Consider the following 27128-nt stretch of genomic DNA (forward strand, 5'->3'; position numbering starts at 1 on the left):
TTTTAAATGTCTGCTAACTTCAGGATCATAAAAAAATAAAATAAAAATATGCACATGTAGAAAATTTTAAAAACTACGGGTGCGATTTTTTCAAATATTTTTTTTTTTATGTTTTATCGTCTAAAAAAAAATTCAAAAATTATTAGACGTCTGCTAACTTCGGTATGATCCTGAAGTTAGCAGACATTTAAAAATTTTTGAATTTTCGTATTTCAAAAAATCAATTGTAAAAAAACAAAATAAAAATATGCACATGTAGAAAATTTTAAAAACTACGGGTGCAATTTTTTCAAATATTTTTTTGTTCTGTTTTATCGTCTAAAAAAAAATCCAAAAATTATTAGACGTCTGCTAACTTCAGTATCATTAATAATTACAGTAGTTATTTAATTTTAAAATTAAAAAATATAAATTTTAATGCTAATTTATACATGACAGCCATTTAAAATGTTTAGTTTTCTTTTCACTTTCAGGTTCATGTCTTCTCAATGCTGAAAAATAAATAAATAATTAATTAATAAATTAAATATTTGTATGCAAATACTTACTAATTAAATTTGTTCCGATCTCTTGCTGTTTATGAGAATTTAATTCCCTTAGAATGGCAGCGTTGAAAGACAAACCAGCAATCCGGGAAAATAATTCCGTGATTCCATCATTCGTTTTTGATGAAACTGACCAGTACTCGGCTTTCAATGACTCCGCGATAGCAATTGCGCGTTTTTCGATTATTTTGTACACTTGGTTTGACTTGAAAATTAAAATCGCTGATTAATTTGACATTTAAATTTTATTTTTCAAATATTTAAAAAAAAGATTACCATCAAATCTCTTTTTGTACCGACAAGAAATATATGATAATCTCCAGTGTTTGATCTGGCAGCTTCTTCAAGCCATTGCCTGCAATGTGATAATGACAGCAAACTTGTCAGATCAAATACCAGCATTATAATATTTGACCCGCGGTAATAAGATGCTGCTATTGCTTTGAATCGTTCTTGTCCAGCAGTGTCCCATCTAATTAATTAATTAATGATAATTAAATTAAGTTAAAATTAATAATAGACAATAATTACATTTGTAAATTGAATGGAACCCCGAGTACGTCAAATCGTTCCACTTCAAAGTCAACTCCGATTGTTGGTTTGTAATTATTATTGAAAGATTTGTGACAAAATGTGTTGACTAATGACGTTTTACCAACAGCAACATCACCGAGAACAATCAGTTTTGAAATTCTTGGAGCACTGGACACTGACAAACATGCACGTCGTACTCTTATATCAAAATCACTCTCCTGATATGGTGTCATTGACATTGAATATGCCGGTGGCCATTTAGTAATCTGATGTAAATAAATTTATTAATTGATTTTATTAATTAAATAATTGATGAATGAATGTAGCAGACATGAGACAATTAGTTCATTTTAAATAATAGAATTTTAAAAAATGCGCGCGCTGATTTTTCATATTTTCCCATTTCTGGATTTTTTTTTCTACACTGTAAAAAAAATTGTTTGAATTTTCAAAGATTGTATATAACGCAATAAACACATACATTTGTGCTTGAAATTTCATTACTAATTTCATATAGAATTTAAAATACACGTTTTTGAATTTTAAAATTAACACTTTGAATTTTCAAATACTTTTTTTTTGAATTTTAAAATAAGTATTATGAAATTTAAAATAGAATTTTTAAAATTCAATATATGTTTTAGAATTTTCAATTCTTGCTTTGAAAATTTAAAAATCAAGTATAAATTTTCAGTACGTTTATTAAAATTCATATTTTTTTTCTTAATTTTGAATACCAGCTTGATTATTAAATTACGTATATTAAATTTAAAGCTTTTTTCATTGAAAATACAATTCAAATATCTAGTTATGAAAATTCAATTCCTTTTGTATTGTAATTTTCAAATTATTTTTAACAGTGTACTCACGTTTTATTTATTTATTCAAATATTTAAAAAATTGCTGTCAGTTACATTCACACTGATAAATAATTGATGTATTAAATATATAACTTACACGTCTTTCTTCATTTGCTGATGGCTGTAACATTTTATAAACTGCGGATCTTGTCTCCAGCATAACTTTGCTGTGGACAAGAGTACTGTAGTATAAATTATCCGTGATTGATTTATTTATTTAAATATTATAGTAATTATTATTATTATTAACAATTAAAAAGTGTTGTCTTGTGCTTTCAAACTAGATATGCGGGTTTGTAATGATTTTTTGAAATGAAAACATCCGTTGCCTAGACAGGTGTCACTTTAACTTTCGCGGGGGGAATAAATAATAATAATAATAATAATTTTGACATAATAATAATAATCTGCTGTAGGTAATCTAGAAAAATTATTTTATTTAATAGATAATTAATTAAATAATTAATATAATAGTAGTATTTATTTATTTGTAAATATCTGTGGAAAATTTATTTGAATAAAGAGCGGGAGATTTTAAAAAGATGGCGCTTCGAATGTTTATATTTTTAATTTTAATAAATAAATTGTTTACATTAAAATTTCAAGGATAAAATTGGTTTTATTTGTTAGTAATTGCAAGTGAAAGTAATTAGCATTGAAGTAATTATTACTCTAAAGTAATTAGTGACAGTAATTTAAAACATATGGTAATTTTGTAACCTATAAAATCATGGAGTCCTCAGGTAATTTTAATAAATTTAATAAAAAAAAAGTAATTAATTAATAAGTTGTGTTAAATTAATTTATTTTTAAAGTAATTTGATAATTAAATTGCAATTATAGTTAATAATAATTAATTATTATTTTTTAGGTTTGGAAAAAAAATTAACTGCTCACAAAGTAAATATCTTTAAAATTTATTTATTTTTATTAATTATTGTAATGATTATTAATTAATTAATTTTATTTACAGATTTTAAAAAATGACTCATCAAAAATAAGAACTTCTGTTCATTTCAATGCTCCAAAGACTTCACAGCCACCAAGAAATCCAAAATATTCAAAAAAGTCAACTTGCACACGCAGCAAGTGAGTCAACGTCTCCAGTCTTTTAATTAATTGAGTAATTAATGAAAATATTTAATTAATTAATTGATTGTTTAGGTTAGACTCCTATAATATCATCAAGTACCCGCTGACAACAGAGTCAGCGTTGAAAAAAATCGAGGACAGCAACACTTTGGTCTTGATCGTGAACCCTCAGGCCAATAGACATCATATTGAATCATCAGTTAAAAAATTATACAATGTCGAGGTTGATAAAATTAGCATAGTAAATTCCAGTGGAGATAAAAAAGCTTACGTCCGTCTTACTGATGGATATGATGCCCTAGATGTTGCCAATAAAATCGGCATCATCTAATCCTGCTCTTCATATTTTTTAAAATTATTAATTGACTGTAATTAATTAATTGAATAAATAATTTAATATTAATATTTACTTTGCTAATTATTTTATTTGCAACATAATTTAAATTTTCAAAAGTGGCGCGCTAGCTTTTCCTACAGGTTGCGCGCTAATTCAAAAAGATGGCGCGCGCATCGGTGAATTTATTTAAAATTTATTTATTAAAATAAAATTAAATGTTTATTTAAATTAATAAAAGTAATTTTAATTATTTTAAAATAATTATTGATGATTTATGATGATTAAATAATTACTTTTTTTACTGTTATTTAATTGTTGAATGACTCGCGTGGTGCTTATGGGGACTACACTTCCGGTGTAGCGATTCCTCATTCTTTTGTGATTAAGATGGCACCGAAACCTAAGCCAACGGAAAAAGCTGGTAATTTTATTTATTAATTAATATAAATATAGTGTTTAGTATGTGGAAAAAGTGTAAAATTAATTAAATCTATCAGCCGCATAATTAATTTCGTTTAAAAAATTTATTTAATTTAATTTGCGGCACTTGGTTGTAATTGACCAATAACATGTGTCACATGGCGACCATAACCTTTTTTTAAATCATTTTTTTTTTGTTATTAATATAATTCACTGTCACTGGTAATTATTTAATTACATTTATTTATTTATTAATCAATTTAATTATTTTAATTTAAGCGGCTGGAAAACCCGCTGAGAAAAAAACTCAGAAAAAAGAGGAGAAAAAACCAGCGACTGCTGCCTCAGCGTCGAAGGTGACTAAACCTGGTTCATCTAAAAAACCAGCACCAGCACCCAAAACTGCAGCAACCAAAGCTGCAGCCAAACCAGCAGCTAAGCCAGCAGCCAAACCAGCAGCAAAACCCGTGACTGCTAAACCAAAAGTCGTCAAAAATGCCGCTGCGAAGAAAATTCCCAAGGGAGGCAAAGCTGCTCCGGTTCAAAAAGCTTTGAAAGCCCAGAAAAAGGTAAATAATTATTTTCATTAATTAATTATGGAGATTATGAGCATCAGCTGATTGATAATTAAAAATTTCAGGTTTTGAAAGGAGTCCATGGATCCCGTGTCCGTAAAATTCGTACCTCGGTACATTTCCACCGACCCAAGACCTTCAGGCCACCAAGGAACCCAAAGTACCCCAGGAAATCGGTCCCAAACAGGAACCGGTAAGTTTCTAATGATAAAAAATTTTTTACTCCTAGTCACATTGTCCTGAGAAGTTTATTTATGATGGTGGTCTTGCGTTTGATTTCAGTATGGACGCGTACAATGTTATCAAGTTCCCATTGACAACTGAAGCAGCGATGAAAAAGATCGAAGACAACAACACCCTGGTATTTATTGTTCATACAAGAGCCAACAAGCATCATATCAAAGCTTCAGTCAAAAAACTGTACGACATTGACGTTGCCAAGGTCAACACTTTGATCAGGCCTGACGGAATCAAGAAGGCTTACGTACGTCTTGCTCGTGATTACGATGCGCTAGATGTTGCCAACAAAATCGGCATCATATAAGTCTTTTTTCTTTATGTATAAAACTTATGGAGCGATTAAACTTTAAAAAATTTAATTATTTGTTTTACTTTTATTTAGAGACTACTGCTCTAGTTATTTAATTTAATTAATAATTTTAGTCTTTAATTTATTATGATACTGAAGTTAGCAGACGTCTAATAATTTTTGGATTTTTTTTTAGACGATAGAAGATAAAAAAAAAAAATTTGAAAAAATTGCGCCGGTAGTTTTTTAAATTTTCTACATGTGCATATTTTTATTTTATTTTTTTACAATTGATTTATTTAAATACGAAAATTCAAAAATTTTTAAATGTCTGCTAACTTCAGGATCATAATTTATTTAATTTACTAAAATTTTAATAAGCGCCATCTCAGGATTTAAATTCAAACTACTGAGTAAGTGAAGCATTTTTTAAATTTATCGTAACGAACAATTGAAGTCTGACCTTCCAGCTGATGAGTTTTAATTTTCGATTCTCATTATTACTTTTAATTATAATTCGTTTCAATTATTTTCTAATTGTTATTTAAGTTGATGGTATAAATAAAATACTTAAAATTATTTTTGTAAACTGGGATTCCCAGTTTTGAATTTGGTCTTTCCAAGACAAACTATTTGGTAGCAGTCACGTGTGTAAATTAACAGGTTAAGTATTTTACCAGTTGATTTTCAAAATTATATTTTGATTTAGTGAATAAATAATTTTTTATTATTTCTCTTATATTTTAATAGCTTTTGCAAGGATAAAAAATATATTTGGATACAGCAGACTGGAGTAGAATTTTCTCGGTTAGATTTATCAAGTGTTAACTCATTGTAGAACGTGACTATGAATTCAAAGACTGAAATAGTGAAATATAGGTGGAAAATTGATGATGTGATTGGTTCCAACTCATGGGTTCAGTCGGAACAGTTTCATTTATGTGGTAATTATCAAGTTGGTTTTGATATTGGGTTGCGAAACACTGTCCGTAATCAGAGTTCACTTCAAGTACGAGTCAGAAAAAATGACTTAAGACCAGCAAAAGCTACTGTGCAGATTAAACAAATTAATACATCACAGTTAAGTTACAGAAATGGGTTCTACTCTTTTGAAGAATACCCTTATAGTAACCCTAATAGTAACCCGAATGCTTCGGAAACTATTCTAAGTGTATCAGAAATAAATAATTGGCAAGAGTTTTTTACTTCTGATATTGTAGGCTACAGCAACGAATCGTCCAGAGTATTGCCTAATGATAGTTATAATATTTATGTAAAAATGAAGATTGAGTGTGAAATAACTTTCAGAGGTTTTATTAACGAAAAGCCTGAAATTATAATGCCGACAAGTTTCGAGCGATTTCTCAAAGCAGATGTCTTTAACGATATCACCCTGGTAGTTGATGGCCAACAATTACCAGCTCATAAAATTATTCTGTCAACGCACAGCCCGTATTTTTACGCGATGCTAACCACTGAGATGAGAGAAGTTAAAGAAAATTGCATTACCATTAAAAATTTTTCCCTTGATGTCATTACCGAGATGCTGGAATTTTTTTACACCGGCAAAACGAAAGCGAGCGATAACATGGACGTTGCATTGAAGATGATTGAGATAGCAGAGATGTATCAGATCAGCAAACTGAAGGAAATTTGTAAGAGCACATTAATAAGGAACATAAATATCAATAATGTTTTATCTATAACAAACATTGCTGATGATTTAAACGTAGCTCAACTTCGTCAAAAAGGGATCAAATTTATGGTTGATAACAGAAAGCCAATTGTCAAACTTCCTGGGTTCAAGGATTTGTGCCAACGTAAACCTTTGCTGATGTATGAACTAACGTGTGCTATTGGAGAAATATGAACTAGTTTTTTTGTATTAAGAAACATAATATAAACTTCGTTTTTCAAAATATTTTTCTGCCAAATGTATTATTCTCTTGTCATTTATAATAAATTCAGTAAAATTTTGTAATCACTCAAATATTATTTATTTACATAAAATAGGAAATTTTCATATTTTATTATCCCTGATTAAACAACTGAATTCGAGCGAATTAAAAATTTTAATTCTGTTATATTCTATCGAATTCTGCAAAACAGAATTCAACTGAATTGAAAATTTGAATTTGAATTAAAAAGAATAAAACCGATTTAAGAATTTCAAATTCGTTTTAATTCAGTTTAATTCGGATTCAGAACCAGAAATCGGAGAATTATTTTCGAATTAATCAGAATTAAACCGAATAGAATTATTTAAATTCGTTTTAATTTGGACAAATTCTGGTTTTCCTGCCGAATTAGACAGAATTCATTTTTAATTTAGGTACCGAATTAACAGAATTTATCTGAATTAAATAGAATTAAAAATTTAATTCGATCGAATTTAGTTGTTTAATCAGGGATATGTTTTAATTTACTGAAATTTTTTTTGTAAGCCGCCACATCCAATTATGTTTAAATTTTGAAAAACCGCCATCTCAAGATTCAAATTCAAACTACTGAGTAAATATAAGTGGATTACCGAGACTGCGTTTCGGATATTTTCGGTTTTTTACCCCCACCATCAAGGCACATGCCTTAAGTATTAAATTTAGACGGTGGGGGTAAAAACCGAAAACATCCGAAACGCAAAGTCTCGCTAAACCAACTATAAAACATTTTCCAAATTTATCATAACAAAAAATTGGAATCCGAACTGTCAGACGATGAGTTTTACATTTAAATTCTCATTGTTACTTTTTTATCATAATGTGTTTCAATTATTTTCCAATTGTTATTTAAGTTAATGGAATAAATTAAGTATTTAAATGTATTTTTATAAACTGGGATTCGTATTTTTGAATTTGGTCTTTCCAAGACAAACCTTTTTGCAGCAGTCACTTGTGGAAATTAACAGGTTAAGTATTTTATCAATTTATTTTCAAAATTATATTTTGTTTTAATGAATAAATAATTTTTTATTATTCCTCTTATATTTTAATAGCTGACGCAAGGATCAAAAAAATATATTTGGACCCCGCAGATTGAAGTAGAACGTTTTTGATTAGAGTTATCAAGGGTTAATTTATCATAAAACATGACAATGAATGTAAATCCAGAGACTAAAGTAGTAAAATACAGGTGGAACATTGATGATGTGATTGATTCCAAGTCATGGGTTCAATCGGAACAGTTCTATTTACCCGGTAAAGATCAAGTTGGTTTCTATATCAGTTTGCGGAGAATTATTGGTTGGTTTAGCAAATGCTCTGCACTTGAACTACGCGTTGGAAAAGATGATTTGAGACCAGCAAAGGCTACTGTACAGTTTCAACAAATTCTGGTGTTACATACTTTTGATTTTGAGATGGATCGAGCGATAAGAGTTGAAAAAATATCCGAAATAAATGAGTGGGAAGAATTCTTTACTGTAGAACTTGCGGGCTTTAAAAATAAATCGGACTCAACATCAGCTATGAGAGGGCATGTAAAATTGACTTTAGAGTGCAAAATAACTTGGATGGGTTTCATTGACGAAGAGTCTGAAAATACGATACCACCAAGTTTTGAGCGATTTCTCAAAGCAGATGAATTTAGTGATATCACCCTGATAGTTGACAGTCAAGAATTACCAGCACACAAAGTAATTCTGTCAGCGCACAGTCCGTATTTTTATGCGATGCTAACGACTGAGATGAAAGAAGTCAAAGAAAATCGAATTACTGTTGAAAATTTTTCCCTTGATGTCATTACCGAGATGCTGGAATTTTTTTATACCGGGAAAACGAAAGCAAGTGATGACACAGACGTTGCATTGAAAATGATTGAGATAGCAGAGATGTATCAGATCATAAAGTTGAAAGAAATTTGTGAGAGCACATTAATAAAAAACATGAGCATTAATACTGTTTTGGCTATTGCAAGTGTTGCTGATGATTTAAATATGACTCAATTACGTCATAAAGCGATTCATTGTATGCTGAATAATAAAAAAAAAATTGTTGACTTTCCTGAATTCAAAGATTTGTGCCAAAGTAAACCTTTGTTGATGTTTGAGTTTATGCACGCTATTGGAAAATTATGTCATTGTGCTTTCTAACTACAAAATTAATCAAAATTTATTGTTCTACATTTTTCAAAATATTTTTATAACTGATGTATTTTTTTGATATTATTTTTTATAGTACATTAATAAAATTTTGTTATCACTTGAACAATTTTCATTTATTTATTTAGACAAAATACGGAATTTTATTATATCTGTTTCTGTAACTTTTTTCCTTATTTAATAATTTTAAAATTCTATTCAAATTAATTTTATTCAGAAAGATCCCTGATTAAAAAAAGCGATTTAAAACGATTCGAAATAAAAAATTTTAAATACTTTTTAATGCTTTTGAATACCTTGAATACTTTTGAATCCCTCTTCTTATGGGCATTTATATTGCAAATCGTTTTTTTTTAAATGATCCTGAAGTTAGCAGACATTTAAAAATTTTTGAATTTTCGTTTTTCAATAAATCAACTGCAAAAAAATAATATAAAAATATGCACATGTAGAAAATTTTAAAAACTACAGGTGCAATTTTTTCAAATATTTTTTTTTTAATTTTCTATCGTCTAAAAAAAAATACGAAAATTATTAGACGTCTGCTAACTTCAGGATCATTTTTTATATCAGGGATTATCATCTATTTTTTTAGATTAATTAATAAATTTAATTATTAACTTTTGATAAATCATAATTATAATAATCTCAAATTTATTTGAATTACGATATTTTTTATATGAAGTTAAAATTTAAAAATACCGCCATCTCAAGATTCAAATTCACACTACTGAGTAAGTATAGTTGGATTAGCGAGTCTGCATTTCGGATATTTCCGGTTTTCTACCCCCACCATCAAGGCACATGCCTTAGGTATTAAATTTAGACGGTGGGGGTAAAGACCGAGAATTTCCGAAACGCAAAGTTTCGCTAAGCCAACTATAAAACATTTTCCAAATTTATCATAACAAAAAATTGGAATCCGAACTGTCAGACGATGAGTTTTACATTTAAATTCTCACTGTTACTTTTTTATCATAATGTAATTTAATTATTTTCTAATTGTTATTCAAGTTAATGGAATAAATTAAGTATTTAAATGTATTTTTATAAACTGGGCGTATTTTTGAATTTGGTTTTTCCAAGACAAACCTTTTTGCAGCAGTCACTTGTGGAAATTAACAGGTTAAGTATTTTATCAATTAATTTTCAAAATTATATTTTGTTTTAGTGAATAAATAATTTTTTATTATTCCTCTTATATTTTAATAGCTGACGCAAGGATCAAAAAAATATATTTGGATCCCGCAGATCGAAGTAGAACGTTTTTGATTAGAGTTATCAAGAATTAATTTATCATAAAACATGACAATGAATGGAAATTCAGAGACTGATGTAGTAAAATTTATGTGGGAAATTGACTGTGTGGTTGGTGCAGAGTCATGGGTTCATTCAAAACAGTTCTATTTACGTGGTAAAGATCGAGTTGGTTTTGATATTGGGTTACGGAACACTCTTCCTACTCGAGGTTCGCTTCAACTACGAGTCAGAAAAAATGATTTGAGACCAGCAAAAGCTAGTATACAGATCAATCAAATTTACACACCACAAATATTTGATAATCCAGTAAGAAACGTTGATAATCCACCACAAAAAGTAGGATGGTCTAAGCTCCATTCAATATTTTTTGGTAACTCTTCTATTTCATCTTCCTCTAGACTCAATAGCGCAAAACCTTCGGTAACTCGTAGCCGCATAGGCGCATTACAAGAAGATAAATGGAAACAGTTTTTAACTTTTGATATTACAGGCTACAAAAATGAAGCGGCCGAAGAGCGTTATGATGATTGTAAAATTTATTTAAAGATGAAGATTGAGTGCGAAATAACTTGGATGGGTTTCATTAACGAAGAGCCTGAAAGTATAACACCAACAGGTTTTGAGCAATTTCTTAAAGCAGATGTATTTAGTGATATCACCCTGATAGTTGATAATCAAGAATTACCAGCACACAAAGTCATTCTGTCAACGCACAGTCCGTATTTTCACGAGATACTGACAAGCGGGACGAAAGAAGCCAAAGAAAGTCGTATTCCACTTGAAGATTTTTCACTTGATGTCGTCACCGAGATGCTCGAATTTTTTTATACCGGAAAAACAAGAGCAAGTGATAACATAGACGTTGCATTGAAAATGATTGAGGTCGCAGAGATGTATAAAATCAGCAGGTTGAAGGAAATTTGTGAGACCACATTGATAAATAATATGAATATTTATAATGTTTTAGATATTTCAAATGTTGCTGATGATTAAAATGTAACTCGATTACGTGATAAAGTGAAGTCGTCCTCAAGAAGTCTTATAATGACTTTTTGAAGGTGTCATTTTTAAGAACTCTTAATTAAGAGTTCTTGAAGACTCCATAAATTAGACGTCAGTTTTGTGACGTCTAAATGTATTCTTTTTTTAAACTTCTTTATCTAGTCAAAATTAGGAGCTCTTTAAGACGTCATCGTAAATTCATACTGAAGTCTTATTTGCGAAGTCAGAAAAAAAACTCTTTGAGAACTTTTTTTAAAGACGTCTTACTGAGTTCGCTAGGTGGCTCATTTGACATCTTGAGAACTTCTTAAAGACTTCTTTAAGATGTCGAATGAGACGTCCAAATTATAAATATGCACTCATTCAGGACTCATCAAGACGTCATTTTGCTATCTGGGTCATTGGAGAAATATGATTTTGTTTTTTTGTATCGACAAAATTAATCTAAAATTATTGTGCTGCGTTTATCAAAATATTCTTTTAACTGATGTATTATTGTCTTACCATTTTTAATAAATTAAGTAAAATTTTGTAATCACTCAAATAATATTTATTTATTTATTTACATAAAATAGGGATTTTCATATTTTATTTTGTCTGTTTCTGTAACTTTTTTTCTATGTATAATTATTTTAAAATTCTATTCAAATTAATTTTATTCTGAAATATTATCATCTACTTTTATGATAGTAAAGTTAGTAGACATTTGAAATTAAAAGAAATTTTTTTTAACAGATAAATAGTGAAAAAAAAATATTTCTGAAAAAATGCACATGTCGGAAATTTCATAAACTATACGTGCAATTTTTCAAAATTTTTTTTTTAATATTAATTTTTTTGTTAAAAAAAATCAAAAAATTTTTAAATGTCTGCTAACTTTATTGTCATTCTACTTTTTTAAATTAATTAATTAATTTAATTACTAACTTTTGATAAATCATAATTATAATAATCTCAAATTTACTTGAATTATGATTTTTTTTATATAAAGTTAAAATTTAAAAATACCGCCATCTCAAGATTCAAATTCAAACTACTGAGTAAATATAATTGGATTACCGAGACTTCGTTCGGATATTTTCGGTTTTCTACCCCACAATTCAGGCGCACCCCTTAGGTATTAAATTCAGATGACGAGGGTAAATACCGAGAATATCCGAAACACAAAGTCTCGCTAAGCCAACTATAAAACATTTTCCAAATTTATCATAACAAAAAATTGGAATCCGAACTGTCAGACGATGAGTTTTACATTTAAATTCTCATTGTTACTTTTTTATCATAATGTGTTTCAATTATTTTCCAATTGTTATTCAAGTTAATGGAATAAATTAAGTATTTAAATGTATTTTTATAAACTGGGATTCGTATTTTTGAATTTGGTCATTCCAAGACAAACCTTTTTGCAGCAGTCACTTGTGGAAATTAACAGGTTAAGTATTTTATCAATTAATTTTCAAAATTATATTTTGTTTTAGTGAATAAATAATTTTTCATTATTCCTCTTATATTTTAATAGCTGACGCAAGGATCAAAAAAATATATTTGGATCCCGCAGATCGAAGTAGAACGTTTTTGATTAGAGTTATCAAGGGTTAATTAATTATAAAACATAACAATGAATGCAAATTCAGAGACTGATACAATAAAATTTAAGTGGAACATTGATGATGTGATCGGTTTCCCGTCATGGGTTCACTCGGAGCATCAATTCTATTCAGCTTCTACAGGTCCAGTTGGTTTTGACATCGGGTTACGTCTTGATGTTCCTCGTAAAAGATTACTTAAGCTACGAGTCCGAAAAGACGACTTGAGACCAGTGAAGGCCAGTATTCAAATCAATCAAATTCACACACCACACAACGTAGGATTATCTAATTTCTATTCTAGTGTTCTTGATAAGTCTCCCATTCTATCTTCTTCTTATCTCAATAACGCAGAACCTTCGGTAACTTGTATAGGAGCAAAAGAAAAAAATAGATGGGAAGAGTTTTTCATTCTTGATCTTACAGGCTATAAAAATGAACTGTTCAAGACAATGCCTTATGGTGATCGTTATTTTTATTTGAAGATGACGATTGAGTGCGAAATAACTTTCAAAGGTTTCATCAATGATCAGCCTACAGAAATAAATCCAACGTATTTTGAGCAATTTCCCAAAGCAGATGTCTTTAACGAACCGGAAAAAATTATGCCAATTAATTTTCAGCCATTTCTCAACGCGGATGCATTCACCGATGTCACCCTGAAAGTTGATAATCTAGAATTACGAGCACACAAAGTTATTCTGTCAGCGCACAGTCCGTATTTTTACGCGATGCTAACCACCGATATGAAGGAAGCCAAAGAAAATCTTATTACTATCGAAAATTTCTCCATTATTGTCATTATCGAGATGCTGAAATTTTTTTATACTGGTAAAACAAAGGCAAGTGATAACACGGACGTTGCTTTGAAAATGATTGAGATAGCAGAGATGTATCAGATCATAAAGTTGAAAGAAATTTGTGAGAGCACATTAATAAAAAATATGAACATTAATACTGTTTTGGCTATTGCGAGTGTTGCTGATGATTTAAATATAACTCGATTACGTCATAAAGCGATTAATTTTATGCTTGTCAACAAAAGCAAAGTTGTAAACCTTTCTGAGTTCAAGGATTTGTGCCAAAGGAACCCTTTGTTGATGTTTGAGTTTACGCGCGTTATTGGACAACTGTGTCATTGTTTTGTGCAACAACAAAATTAATATAAAATTTGTGTACTGCGTTTTACGAAATATTCTTTAACTGATGAATTATTGTCTTATCATTTCTTTTAAATTCCGTGAAATTTCGTAATCACTCAAATAATATTTATTTATTTATTTATTTATATTCAGAAAATAGGGATTTTCATATTATATATATATAGAGGTCATTCAACCAAATAAAGTTATTTTTACGGGGCGACCCTCGTCGATTTAGTTCAAAGTTTGTGGAGCCGTGCTATATATTCAATGAAACATTCTCTGGAAACTTAAGCGTTTAATATGCATCGGTTTCAAAGTTATAATTTTTTGAATTTTTGAAAAATTTTGTATGTATTGCATTGTAAAAAATCGGGAGTGAATTCGGAGTGATTACGGATTTTATTTAAATTTGAATTCACTCGGAGTTCTGGAATTTAAGAAAAATCACTCCGCTTATGGAATAAATGGGGAGTTTATTTTTCCAGCGGACTGATTTTGGAGTAAACTGGATTTTATTTAAATCCGCATTTACTCTGATTCGGAGTTTCAATATTAAAATAAACTCCTTGTAGGATTGAATTTCACTTTAAGGAGATTAAAATACACAGTCATCTGCTTCGCATTCACTCCGGATTTAATCCGCGTTCACTCCGGAAATTTTTTTAAAGTGTATCCTATTGTTATTTCTAATAAATTCAATAATATTTTGTAATTACTCAAACAATATTCATTTATTTATTGACACAAATTAACAAATTTCATATTTTAGTATCTATTTCTGTAACTTTTTTCTGTGTTTAATTATTTTAAAATTCTATTCAAATTAATTTGATTTAGAAATATTATCATCTACTTTTTTAGATTAATTAATTAATTTATTTATTATAACTTTTAACTCATCATATCTGATTATATTATATTATATAATAAATATTAAATTTATTTAAAGTACGAAAGGTATTTTTTTTTATGTGTAATGAAGTTAAAATTTGAAAATACCGCCATCTTGAAGTATAAATTTAAACTATACTGAAAAAGTGAAAAAAAAAGAGAAGTGTTTCTGAAGTGAAATAAAATTTTTAATTTATTACCGCGTACGTGCCCAAACAGTTGAGTCTTTATCGTTCAAGCTCCTCAGCTCCTCTGGCTTACTCATATCTTAAGTTTCGTATTTCATCGTTACTTTTTTCTTTTGATTCGTTGTTTCAATAAATTCTTAAATACTCCTAACAAATTATTGTTTAAGACAATAATAAATTGAATTAATCGGTTTTCTTTATAAACTGGGATTTCCATTGTTAAATTTGGTTTTTTTCAAGGACAAATCACTTTGTAGCAGTCACTTTGAATCACTTGTGGAAGACAGCGCGTCAGGTATTTATCAGATAGTTTTTTACATTATTTCTTATTTCAGTCAATAAATAATTTTATTTTATTATTCTTAATTTTTATAGCTTTTGCTAGGATAAAGAAAAGTTATATGGCGGATCAGCAGGTTTGTTGAGTTTTTTCTATTAGAATATGGGTGGGGTCCCATGTCGCCGGCATAGCGGGGCGGAAGCAAAATGGAATCTTCCATACGAAATACATACTCCGCTTTTTTTCGCATCCGTTCCGCAGGCACATGAGATGCCGTCCGATCATATACCTATTTAGTAATTAAAAATTCAAATGTTAAATTATTTTAGAACATCACTATGAATCAGGATTTAATGGCATTAAAAAATGTGTGGGAAATTGATGATGTAATTGGTTTCAAGTCATGGATTAATTCGGAATCGCTCTATAGTGGCGGATTTGTTTTTGATCTAGCTTTACGAAGAGTCGAAGGTCAGAAGTTCCTTCATTTAAGAGTCAGAAAAAATGACTTGAGATCAGTAAATGCTACTGTACAGATTAAACAAATTCAAAGTACAGATTTAAACTTACAAAAATCTCGATTTATAACTGATTATAATGAGGTTCCATCGTACATGAATTCACCGACCTCAACTGTCATAGGAGAATCAGAAACAAATGATTGGAAACAATGTTTCATTTTAAAAATTGAAAACTATAAAAATGAATCGTCAACAGTTTTGACTAAAAATAAAAGTTTTATTCATATGAAGATGACTTTAGAGTGTCAAATAACTTCGCTGAGTTGTATTGACGATAAGTTTGAGAAAATTATACCCACAAACTTTATGCCATATCTCGAAGCAAATTTGTTCAACGATATTGTTTTAGTAGTTGATAACGTAGAATTACCAGCACACAAAGTTATTCTGTCAGCGCACAGTCCGCATTTTCATAAGATGCTAACCACCGAGATGAAAGAAGTCAAAGAAAATCGAATTACTATTGAAAAATTTCCCCTTGATGTCATTACCGAGATGCTTGATTTTTTTTATACCGGAAAAACAAAAGCAAGCAGTGATGTCGACGTTGCCTTGAAAATGATTGAAGTAGCACAGATGTATGAAATCGGCAGTATGATAAAAATTTGTGAGAATACAATAACAAAAAACATAAATATCAATAATATTGTATCTATTATAAAATTGGTTGATGATTTAAATATAATCCAGTTACGTAACAATGCTATTAAATTTATGAGTAATAACATAAGTGACCTTGGTAATCTTTCTGAATTGAAGAATTTATGTAAAAGTAAACCTATGTTGATGTATGAATTAATCCGCGTTATGGGGAAAAAAAAGTCTCCAACATTCAGTTGCTAGTGAGGTATGCAATATGATTGTGTTTTTTTGTATCACCAAAATAATCTTAAGTTTTTGTACAACATTTTTCAAAATATTTTTTTACTGGCTGTATTATGCTATTATCATTTCCAATAAATTTTATACATTTTGTAATCACTCAAACAATATTTATCGATTTATTTACACAAAAGGATTTTCATATTTTATCAAACCTGCTCCCATTATTTTCATGATCCTGAAGTTAGCAGACAATTAACATTTTTTTATTTTTGTTTTAATAATTTAATTTAAAAAACTAAAAATATGTGCATGTAGAAAATTAAAAAAACTATAAGTGCAATTTTTTAAAAAATTTATTGTTTTAAATAAAAAATCTAAAAATTATTATTATACATCGGCTAATTTCAGTATCATTTATTTTCTTTCCCTGTAAAAGACCTAGTACCTGATCGGGGAACTAGTATTCGATCATTCATAAATTTTTATATTTATATTTACTAAATTTTACTAAATATAGATATACAAATATATGAAGTGATCGAGTACTAGTTCTCTGATCGGGTACTGGGTCTCTTATCTTATAATTATTTTTAAATTTTTCAAATCAACTTGACGTTTTAAAATTCCCGCTAAAAACAGCATCTAGCTCCATCCAACGAAAACGTCCCTAACCTCCAAAGAATTCAACAAATTCTCCATTATATATATTATTTGACACCTAAAAATAATAAAGACAAAAAGTAGGACACTCACATGCACATGTTACAGTTATCATTCAATTTACATCCATCCAACAGCCAACAGTTTACAGTTATCATTTAAATTAAATAACAACAGCGCGAACTATCATCACAACAATAATAATCATCATAACCAGTATTACTATTTTTAAAATAAATAAAACATTTCAAGCTCAGCAATAATTGTCATTGTTTTGTGTGACAAGTCAAGTGATAAAAACAAGTTTATCTCCATCTATTATTTTCTAGCTCCTCTAAAAAATTACCACATCAGCAACATGTTTGTCATACGTCGAGTTATTTGAATATATAATATAAAAAATACCAGAACAATGTGCACACACTGTACATGTTTATATTTATTTTTAAAACAATAATTCAAAACAATTGTTAATAATAATAACTGATGATTTGTTTGCCTTCAAACAGAATTATGTTTTATCATTTAAATTGCCGCTCTACATAAAGGTATTTACTGCATATATTATACATTGTAAATATATATGACTAACAATATATACATATTAATCACCAGCATGTTCCTTTGTTATCAAGCTGATAAATTATAACTAATTGTAGAAAAAAAACTCGTCGAAATAAATTCAAAGTTTTATCGCAATGGCCAAGACGTTGCCGAAGGACATCATCAACTGGACGAACGAGGATGTTATCAAATGGCTCGAGGAATCTGGACACGGTTCCTGCGCGTTTTACTTCAAGGCCCATGACATTGATGGCAAGTCTTTGCTTACTATCCGCGAGGATGATTTGAAAGCCCAGGGAATGAAGATCGAGAAGCTGGGTGACGTCAAAAGAGTTTATATCAGTATTAAAAAACTACAGAAAGAAAATATGGGAGTGTTATTTGAACTGGGACAGCTGGAGTTCACTTCGTCTAATTTCTACTCCCATAATAGACAGGAGGTTTGTTTATTTTAAGCCGTTTTATTTAAATATAGTTCATTGTGTGACAAGGGATGAAAACGGTTTCAGACCAGGGTGAAGTCTGACATCATCCGAAGCCTGAGATTATTTTATCCTGAGTTATACAAAATATTTCTCATGATTCCCTGCATTGGAACTTAGTTTCAGTGTCAGCAGCCAATCAGAAACAAGTCAATTTAAGACCAATGGTGTCATCATCTATTCAATTGTCATTTGCAATTAATAATCAAACAGAAACTATGAATATGATACTGAAGTTAGCCGACATCTAATAAATTTTGGATTTTTATTTAGACGATAAACTGTAAAAAAAAAAATATTTTCTCCTCGACGGGCGGAAAGCGTCAACTTTCGTCCCGCTGTGCAAAACGAAGTTGCCGCTTTCCGCCTCCGTCGAGGAGAAAAATAGCATACACTCCTCGGGAAGTAAATAAGAAAGCCTCAGATCACATGTTTGTTGACCTCGGCTTCGCCTCGGCCAACAATTACATGTGATCTGAGACATTTCTTACTTTACTTCCCTCGATGTGTAATATACTATTGAAAAAATTGCACCTATAGTTTATTAAATTTTCTATGAGTGCATATTTTTATTTTTTGTTTTTTTTGTAATTAATTTGTTGAAAAAAAAAATCCAAAAATTATCAATTGTCTGCTAACTTCAGGATCATCTATAAATACTATTTATTATTTATACTAATTTTTATAGAACTTAATCGCAGTCAGAACTGTCACTTGCTTGAATAAAATTACTATTAAAAAAATGACAAGTACCAGAGTTCAAATTGCGAAAGCCTTCAGTCAGCGGACAGAAAAATGATTTGTTTCTGCCTGATGACTGAAGGTCTTCACAATTTACGCGCTTTCTGGTATTAATTCGCGGCATTGACTGAAATTAACTTCGATTGGCTGCAGTGACACTGAAATTCAAGTTTCGATGGTATGAGAAATAAATAAATTTGATGATACTGATGATGGAATGTTAGTTGCAGAGTTTTATTTCCAATAATGAAAGTTCGGTGGACCAAGAATTTTATTCCGCATCAGTGTCCGACGACGGACATGCATCGCATCTACCTCCGGAAATATGGAAAGCATTTATAAGTCTTGGATACTTATTTATTGTCACCTGGATCACAGCCTTCGTGATGGTGATCGTCCATGACAGAGTACCGGACATGAAAAAATACCCGCCATTGCCTGATATTTTCCTAGATAATGTACCGCACATACCCTGGGCGTTTGATATATGTGAAGTTACTGGTACATTATTATTTGCCATTTGGCTTGTAGTTCTCATATTTCATAAATATCGGTAACGAAATTACTATCATTAATTACTAATTAATTAACACCTGGAACCGGAAATTACTGATGTAAATTCCAGGTTCATTTTGCTGAGAAGATTCTTCGCGTTGTCCGGCACCGTCTTCTTGCTGAGGTGCGTGACGATGCTGATCACCTCTCTGAGTGTACCCGGTGCGCACTTGCAGTGCCAACCAAGACCGACTCCCGACGACCCCTGGGCAAAAACTGCCTACGGGGAATTGTACAATAAAATTTCCATGGCTTATGTAATTTGGCGGGGTGCTGGTATGTCCATACAGGGAGTGAGAACTTGCGGGGACTACATGTTCAGTGGACACACTGTTGCGCTGACGATGCTCAACTTTTTTATTACTGAGTGTAAGTATTCATTTTATCTTTTAATTATTCAGGTCAAGTTATTTCTAGTCGAGTAATTTATTGATAATTTAATTAAAAAAAAAAATGAACTGATTAAATTTCGTATCAAAGATCCTTTGTCTCTGTAATTTTAATTATTTCTTAATAATTAATCACTGGAATAATTTAATTAATTTTATGATTATCAATAAATTTTTTACTTGTCATCAATATTTTTTTTTTTTAATTGCGATAAATTTTTTAATTTTACTGGAAATAAATTTTTTCAGACACACCAAGAAAATTTTATTTCCTCCATACATTCACGTGGATGCTGAACATGTTCGGGATTTTTTTCATCCTGGCAGCGCACGAGCACTACTCAATAGACGTATTCGTGGCTTTCTATATCACATCCCGATTATTTCTTTACTATCACACGCTGGCTAATAATCAGGCGCTCATGCAACGGGACTCGATAAGAACGCGAGTTTGGTTCCCGCTCTTCAGCTTCTTCGAGTCCTCAGTCGACGGGATCGTTCCCAATGAGTACGAGTCACCCTCGGAAATAGTTTGCAATCTCGTGTGCACTTTTCACGATATCGCGAACAACTTAAGACGTAAAATAAGTATTTTAAAATTACAAAGCTCTGTCAGTGACAGCACAAAAAAAAGTCTTTGATATTTGACAGTGATTTATATTATTTTTTAAAAATAGATAATTGTTAATGATCTCTAGGTAAAATTGTAATTAATCTTTGCTATTTTTATAAATAATTATTATTAAATAAAAATATATATTAATATTAATATAAAATAAAATATATGACAAGAGACTGCATTTAAATTGTGACTGATAAAATCATAAATGCAAGTGCTCGAGTTTTTTCTTTAAATAAAAGTAAATAATATATTAATTATTTAAATAATAACTTTTTTTTATTTATTTGAATTCAAATATTTGATTTTTCTACCGCGAAAATTTAAAAATTCAAATTTTTAATTTTAAAGAATTTTAAAATTTTAATTTTTTTTAAATTTCCCGCCAAATTGGCGCTGCCTACCCGCGAAAATTTGTAAGTGCAGACACCAGAGGTCAGTCATGTCGCAGCTTCGGATCTACAAAAACTGACCCAAACAATTTGTATAAATAACAACAATATAAATAAAAAATATATAAAAGTAAATAAATAAACAACGCGGTCTTAGTAATTAGTTTTTTTTTTATGTGTTAATTAAAAAGTAAATAAGCGATGAACTGCAACGGAGATTCTCACAGTCAAGATGACTCGGTTGTATGCTTGGACACGAGTCAAGAGTCTGTTTGTGATAACGATATTGAAGTTATTGACAATAACGATGTGGATAATAAATCCAGCGAAGGTAAAACTCTACCACCTGGTGACGCCCCCGACGGTTTTATCGTCATCGACGACATTGACGGCAATCAGGAGGAAATTAATGACCACCAGGAACATGAGCCAATCATTAAGGTTATCTTTAGGGACAAAGCTGTCGCTTGGTACTGATTACATTTTCACTATCAATTTATCACTTTCTTAACAAATAATTTAATTACGCAATTAATTAATTGACTGATTAATATTTAAATGAAATTTTTAATTTTAGCGAGTACAGGAAACGCGTGAAAGATTTTTTACAAAGACTCGTACGCGTTAATTTGCCAGAAGACAATTCATCAGATTTAGTATTAGAAATCTGGGACAAAGATTCTAATAAACGTAAACATGATGACAATTTATCGAGCCCATTGTTTACGATTGACAACAAACCTGTTGCTGAAGACTTTTATAATATTCCTGCTTATGGAAAAGTATGAAATTTTTATTTCCGAGTTTTTAAATTTCGCGGGAATTTTAATTTTTAAAAAATAAATTAAAAATTTTATTTTATTACAGAAATTTGATCGCGTGTTGAAAGAATCAACAGGAGATTCAGATGAAGAAAATGATTGCGCAGGACCTAAACTTACATGTTTCAATTGTATAGGAAATCATAACTTGCGCGACTGCCCAAAGCCGCGTAATTTCAATGAAATAAATAAAAACCGCAAAGAATTTTCTTCAAGATCGACATCAAAGAACTCGCGATATCACGTCGAGGAACAGAAATTTGTACCTGGTGTTCTGAGTAGCGAGCTGCGCAAAGCTCTAGGTCTCAGTCATAACGAGCTACCAAAACATATATTTAAGTAAGTCCTTAATTGGTTAGAAAATAATAATTAGCTGGATATTTGTTAATTCGTTGGTGAATTTCTTCAGGATGAGGTTACTGGGGTACCCGCCAGGTTGGCTAGAGGAAGCGAAACTTGAGCACTCGGGTCTCAATCTCTACAATTCGGACGGTAGACGTGTCCTAGACCCAGCAGAGGAAGTCGGAGAGATATTTTCCCCTGAGGACAATGCTAAGTTTGACATGAAAAAAATTCACGACTACCCAGGATTCAATGTCGCGCCGGCAGCTGGTACTAGAGATGTAAGAACATGAGTATGAGTATGAGTATGAATATTAATGAGTATCAAGTTAGCGACGTTGAACCGACGTCGTAATTATTTATTGAGTGGTGATCACCACGGGAGTTATCTTGTCTTTATTATTATTGTACGTCGTTCGTGTGGATATACAGGCATACTGGAACCCGGAGATGCAGGCATTGCACAGCAAGGAAAGGATGCTGCAGATGTTGAGCTGCCGCAAAGCTGAGCAAGGCTACAAAAAAAAGAAACTTGAGCGGTCTGTCAGCGAACCGAGTCCTGATGCGATCATCTGCCCCGTGGAAATGGACTGCGAGCCTACTGAAGGTAATTTATTATTTTTTTAAATTGAAAATCCCAATATATTTTAATTAAAAATTTTTTTATTTACCATAGACTCCATAGTAGAACTGGTACCGATAAACGGCGAAGATTCCCAGGAACCAGCGCCGCCAGGATGTGAGCCCGAGTTGCCGATGACTCCAAAAGTATTTATCAGTTTTTTAAAAAATTTTATTTTACTCAAACCGGGCGCTGATTGAATTGAATTATTTTTTGCAGACTGATCCCTCCTGCGACTCGCCATCGCTCGCGGACTTGGAGAGAAGAAAAAAATTGTTGCTCCAGGAGTTGAACGACTCGAACTTGTCCAGCCCGGGCACGCCATTGAGTTCACAAAATAATTCGACCGCCGAAACTCCCAAGTCTAGTGCGAAATGTTTGAATTTAACGGCGACCCCGCCGGTGACTCCGGTGACTGCCCGGAGCTCGACCTCTGACAGTGAAAATACACCCAAGTTGGGGTCAGTTAAGACAATCGAACTGGGTACGCCTTTAATTAAAAGCACTTCCAAGTACAGTCGGCTGCCCGACAGCGATAAATTCTCCAAGGACATTTGCGATGTTATTAATTTTGAAAATTTACCTGGAGCTACGGGCAAGTATGAGAAAATGAGCGGGATTATTCAAAAAATCCGAACTCTGACTAATCAGGATTACTCTTGAAGTTTATTATTATTAAAGTAATCAATAATAGTAATAATTAATTGATAAATTGTCCGTTACAGTTAAATGTTTGTACATATTTTAAAATCTTTTGGTGAAAATAAGTTAAATTTGAAAGTACCATTGACAAAATTATATTTCTTAATAAAAACAACAAATGAGTAATTAATTAATTTTTTTTTTTAAATTCTTTATTGCAAACCTGGAATGTTTTAATTTATTTTTAGTCGTATTAAACTCTCTCTTTCCTACAATAACATTTTTTTACAATAAAATTCCACTCGAATAATTATTACATACTTCTAGTTTAGTTAATTAATTTTCTCTTAATTTATACATTAGTATTCACATTATTCCAACTTTACAATTTAAAAATATATTTATATAATATATATTTTCGTTACTTATTATTATTATTTAATATCAATATCAATATCAATAATTATAATAAAAAACAGTAATTATTTAGTAATTGTGCGGAGACGAAATATTTAATTTTTTTTTAAACCAAATTATACATCACTATAAAAAAAAAAAATTTAATCAACGACACGGAAAAAAGCAGTGGAAAAATGACAATTTTCAGTACAAAAACAGGGGCCTCAAAAAAAATTTCAAGTACAGCCGAACCTCGGATTCCATTATCTGGGAACTTCCCCTAAATCTTGACCCCCACTCGTTGCTATAAATTTGTATGTGTGCGTATATTTATATATGCGCCATACATGTAATGTAAGAGCGCATGCGCGATAGTTTACATTTTCCAGGAGAAGGGGAATCCGTTAACTTGGAAATTTAAAAAAATTTCCGCTCTGTAGACTAAAAGTTCGAGTCAATAAAATTTACTAGATAAAAAATTTAAGTTTCTGGTGGATTTTTAATTGAAGGAACTTTACTATGAATGAAACGCATGAAGAAAAAAGTCTTTAGAACTGTAGTAATTACTACGGTTCAAAAATAATTTAATTTTTAGTTTCGGAGTAGAGACTGAGATTTGAAACTGCAATTTTCCCACAGTTATTTTTCCGTAAAAGTATTAGATACTTGAAATTAAATTTTTTAGTGATTGAAAATTTAAATTGATTGTTTTAAATAATTAGTTTTGTTATAATGTATAATTGGATTTAATGAAAGCCCGAAATTAACTGCTGATTTACTTTTATTAATTTATTGGCGGCGGTGCTGGTGGATCATCATTGGGGCCCTTAGAAAATATAATTTTTTTTTTATATTTATTTGTTTATCTGCTCAAAGTAGTCTAGGATTTAAAAATAGAAATTTAATGGAATTTTTTTTAATGACAGCAACAAACCCATAAAATCTAAAATTAATTTTTATCGACGTATTGTTGGTCTGTTAACTTTAATCGTCTAAAATATATTTTATTTTTAAATTTCCCGGGAAAATTACTCAGATCTAACATGACTATTTTCAAATATCCATATATTTTTATATTTGCGTATTTTTTCCCGGGTAAATTTAAAAATCAATAAAAATAATTCAAATTTTTTTTTTGTAAACATCAGAATTCCAGATATAAAAATATTTATTCACAATAAATAATTCATATTCTCGCTGATGAAATTACGAAATCTAGTTCATAAAAAAATAAATATATCGTATTTATAAAACAATGAGTAATTGATTTATTTTTAGCTCGAGTCTTAAATAAAATTCCATAAAAAAAAATTCCCAAACTCTATTGAATTTTTGAAAAAATGAACCAACTCACAGTTAAATTCCGTGGCTTGACATCCTCTCCGTACCCCTGACGCATCGAGTTCGGTCTGAACAAGTACATGAGCGTCATCGCGAAAAACGCGATTCCAATGAACAGGAAATCCGAATTCCCCTGACTCCCTTCTGGTCCCGGGACTTTAAAACGTAAAAATATACATAAATATATGTGTGTATACATATATAGTAAAATAATAATAAAAAATAGATAACATACGATTTGTCAAGTTGAAACACTCGTTATCAGTACAGTATGCCTGCGTTTGCCGCAACTGCAATAGGAAAAAAAAAATGATTATCAGTAAACATAAACATATCGCATCCATTAAAAGTCAATTAAAATTCCCTGTACATATATATCTACAATATACTTTTTTATGCACATTTTTAACACGACCTTGACTTGATAACAAAATATTTTATTTATTTTTTTTTTGCACAATTTAAATAATTTTAAACAACCTATTGCATAATACAAACAATTAAATGACTTTTCAACTTGAAAACAGTCACGTCAGATTTGATAGGAAAATAAATTGAATAAAAATAAAATTAATAAATAAATGAGATAATTACCAATGACAGTAATCGTTGCATTGCATTGTAATTCCAAATGCATTCGCAGACATCAAATGATTCGTCAGCCATTATTAAGTATTAAAATAATCTAGAACAATAGTAAATAATATTTATTGATAGTTAACAAACAATAATTGTAAATAAAAAAAATAAATTGAGGGAGAGACGATTGTCAGATTGGGAATTTAGAATAGAAGTGAAGCTGACAGCGGCGTTGTAAGAAATAGTAGGACACTGCAGCAGAATTTAATTATGTCATTAGAAAAAATTTCTAACTCCATATGTCAAAAAGTAAATAATGGTAATAATAGTTTTGATAGTTATGGTAATTTGAAGGAGAATAAATAATGAAATTATTAAATATTTAGACAGATGGTAGCGAACAATTACCTGGCTCCAATTATTATTGATGATCAAATATTTTTGTGCTCTGTACTTGTTCTGTTCACTATTTATGTTCACGGTCGGGGTGTAATGACCATCTTCTCCGAGGAGGGGATCTCCTGGTGATTGGAGAACCGCCGGCCAATTAAAAAGTACCACATACTCGCGCGAAACTCGCGGATTTGAATCCTAGTTGGCGAAAAGTTTTTACTCATTTCTATTTTCCTGGAATTTTTTTTTGAAAATTGTAATTTTGGCGCGGAATATTTTATGATAGCAAAATATTTTAAAATACAAAAATTAAGTTGTAAAAATATTTTAAAAAAAATTCAAAATCTGGGAAAAATAAAATTTGATTTTGTAAGCTGATAAAATCAAATTTGGAGTTTTGAAAATTTAGATCTGCATTGGCATCAGATCTATTTAAAAATTCGTATAGATCTTGGATCTAAAATTTTTTAGATCTAGTCTGAAAATCAAAATTTATAATTTTATAATTTTTACTTTTTAAAATTAATTTGAATTTTGAATTTTAATTTTTTTTCCCGCATTAAATCTTTGAAAAGTTTAACGCGCATGTTAAATTTATAATGACAAAATATTTTTAAATACAAAAATTAAGTTGTAAAAATTTTTTAAAGAAATTCAAAGTCTGGGAAAAATAAAATTTAATTTTAATAGATCTGATAAAATCAAATTTGGATTTTTGAAAATTTAGATCTGCATTGGCATCAGATCTATTTGAAAATTCGTATAGATCTTGGATCTAAAATTTTTTAGATCTAGTCTGAAAATCAAAATTGAAAATTTTACAATTTTTACTTTTTAAAATTAATTTGAATTTTGAATTTTTTTCCCGCATTAAATTTTTGGAAAGTTTAACGCGCATGTT

At 30.1% G+C, this 27128-nt stretch overlaps 10 protein-coding genes across 16 annotated transcripts; 8 read left to right on the forward strand and 2 right to left on the reverse strand.

Annotated features, from left to right (window-relative positions):
• Nucleotides 1–279: 279 nt before the first annotated feature.
• On the reverse strand, nt 280–17552 carry LOC130665770 (ras-related protein Rab-34-like). 2 transcript variants are annotated; one of them, XM_057466353.1, is made up of 6 exons: nt 17440–17552; nt 2037–2106; nt 1077–1345; nt 822–1017; nt 549–750; nt 280–491 (listed from the first exon to the last, which is right to left on the reverse strand). In XM_057466353.1, the coding sequence occupies exons 1-6, from the start codon at nt 17502–17504 to the stop codon at nt 421–423; spliced, it is 873 nt and encodes a 290-aa protein (XP_057322336.1). In that variant the 5' UTR covers nt 17505–17552; the 3' UTR covers nt 280–420. The 2 variants fall into 2 exon arrangements, with proteins under 2 accessions (XP_057322336.1, XP_057322335.1); XM_057466352.1 differs by having other exon boundaries at nt 2037–2121.
• Nucleotides 2482–3440, forward strand: LOC130665772 (uncharacterized). Its single transcript, XM_057466356.1, has 4 exons — nt 2482–2682; nt 2811–2839; nt 2913–3028; nt 3104–3440. Exons 1-4 carry the CDS (start codon nt 2670–2672, stop codon nt 3360–3362), a joined length of 417 nt encoding a protein of 138 aa, XP_057322339.1. The 5' UTR covers nt 2482–2669; the 3' UTR covers nt 3363–3440.
• LOC130665771 (60S ribosomal protein L23a-like) lies at nt 3652–4962 on the forward strand. The gene is made up of 4 exons (XM_057466355.1): nt 3652–3789; nt 4068–4357; nt 4429–4556; nt 4646–4962. The coding sequence occupies exons 1-4, from the start codon at nt 3756–3758 to the stop codon at nt 4905–4907; spliced, it is 714 nt and encodes a 237-aa protein (XP_057322338.1). The 5' UTR covers nt 3652–3755; the 3' UTR covers nt 4908–4962.
• On the forward strand, nt 5319–6873 carry LOC130665767 (TD and POZ domain-containing protein 2-like). The gene is made up of 2 exons (XM_057466348.1): nt 5319–5555; nt 5643–6873. Exon 2 carries the CDS (start codon nt 5740–5742, stop codon nt 6760–6762), a length of 1023 nt encoding a protein of 340 aa, XP_057322331.1. The 5' UTR covers nt 5319–5555; nt 5643–5739; the 3' UTR covers nt 6763–6873.
• LOC130665768 (TD and POZ domain-containing protein 2-like) lies at nt 7563–9026 on the forward strand. Its single transcript, XM_057466349.1, has 2 exons — nt 7563–7797; nt 7885–9026. Exon 2 carries the CDS (start codon nt 7978–7980, stop codon nt 8977–8979), a length of 1002 nt encoding a protein of 333 aa, XP_057322332.1. The 5' UTR covers nt 7563–7797; nt 7885–7977; the 3' UTR covers nt 8980–9026.
• Nucleotides 9904–11776, forward strand: LOC130665769 (uncharacterized). 2 transcript variants are annotated; one of them, XM_057466351.1, is made up of 3 exons: nt 9904–10113; nt 10201–10618; nt 10739–11776. In XM_057466351.1, exons 2-3 carry the CDS (start codon nt 10294–10296, stop codon nt 11239–11241), a joined length of 828 nt encoding a protein of 275 aa, XP_057322334.1. In that variant the 5' UTR covers nt 9904–10113; nt 10201–10293; the 3' UTR covers nt 11242–11776. The 2 variants fall into 2 exon arrangements, with proteins under 2 accessions (XP_057322334.1, XP_057322333.1); XM_057466350.1 differs by having other exon boundaries at nt 10201–11775.
• LOC130665766 (uncharacterized) lies at nt 12356–16851 on the forward strand. Of its 2 annotated transcripts, XR_008989579.1 has the most exons (4): nt 12356–12682; nt 12770–15355; nt 15436–15476; nt 15670–16851. XR_008989579.1 is itself a non-coding variant. In XM_057466347.1 (3 exons), exons 2-3 carry the CDS (start codon nt 15462–15464, stop codon nt 16702–16704), a joined length of 1050 nt encoding a protein of 349 aa, XP_057322330.1. In that variant the 5' UTR covers nt 15054–15355; nt 15436–15461; the 3' UTR covers nt 16705–16851. The 2 variants fall into 2 exon arrangements, 1 of the variants encoding a protein (XP_057322330.1); XM_057466347.1 differs by lacking the exon at nt 12356–12682 and having other exon boundaries at nt 15054–15355.
• Nucleotides 17388–20866, forward strand: LOC130665764 (ceramide phosphoethanolamine synthase). 4 transcript variants are annotated; one of them, XM_057466344.1, is made up of 5 exons: nt 17388–17894; nt 18006–18350; nt 19364–19686; nt 19759–20057; nt 20327–20866. In XM_057466344.1, the coding sequence occupies exons 2-5, from the start codon at nt 18045–18047 to the stop codon at nt 20716–20718; spliced, it is 1320 nt and encodes a 439-aa protein (XP_057322327.1). In that variant the 5' UTR covers nt 17388–17894; nt 18006–18044; the 3' UTR covers nt 20719–20866. The 4 variants fall into 4 exon arrangements, with proteins under 4 accessions (XP_057322327.1, XP_057322325.1, XP_057322326.1 ...); XM_057466342.1 differs by having other exon boundaries at nt 17390–17894; nt 17962–18350; nt 19358–19686; XM_057466343.1 differs by having other exon boundaries at nt 17390–17894; nt 17982–18350; nt 19358–19686.
• Nucleotides 20867–21153: 287 nt separating this feature from the next.
• Nucleotides 21154–23705, forward strand: LOC130665763 (zinc finger CCHC domain-containing protein 8 homolog). Its single transcript, XM_057466339.1, has 7 exons — nt 21154–21558; nt 21666–21870; nt 21956–22248; nt 22319–22532; nt 22684–22858; nt 22928–23019; nt 23093–23705. The coding sequence occupies exons 1-7, from the start codon at nt 21290–21292 to the stop codon at nt 23534–23536; spliced, it is 1692 nt and encodes a 563-aa protein (XP_057322322.1). The 5' UTR covers nt 21154–21289; the 3' UTR covers nt 23537–23705.
• Nucleotides 23699–26387, reverse strand: LOC130665773 (small integral membrane protein 14). Its single transcript, XM_057466357.1, has 5 exons — nt 26243–26387; nt 25850–25940; nt 25491–25545; nt 25269–25411; nt 23699–24740 (listed from the first exon to the last, which is right to left on the reverse strand). Exons 2-5 carry the CDS (start codon nt 25919–25921, stop codon nt 24699–24701), a joined length of 312 nt encoding a protein of 103 aa, XP_057322340.1. The 5' UTR covers nt 25922–25940; nt 26243–26387; the 3' UTR covers nt 23699–24698.
• Nucleotides 26388–27128: the final 741 nt, after the last annotated feature.

The sequence above is a fragment of the Microplitis mediator genome, chromosome 3 (assembly GCF_029852145.1).
Source record: "Microplitis mediator isolate UGA2020A chromosome 3, iyMicMedi2.1, whole genome shotgun sequence".
Classification (NCBI taxonomy): Eukaryota; Metazoa; Arthropoda; class Insecta; order Hymenoptera; family Braconidae; genus Microplitis; species Microplitis mediator.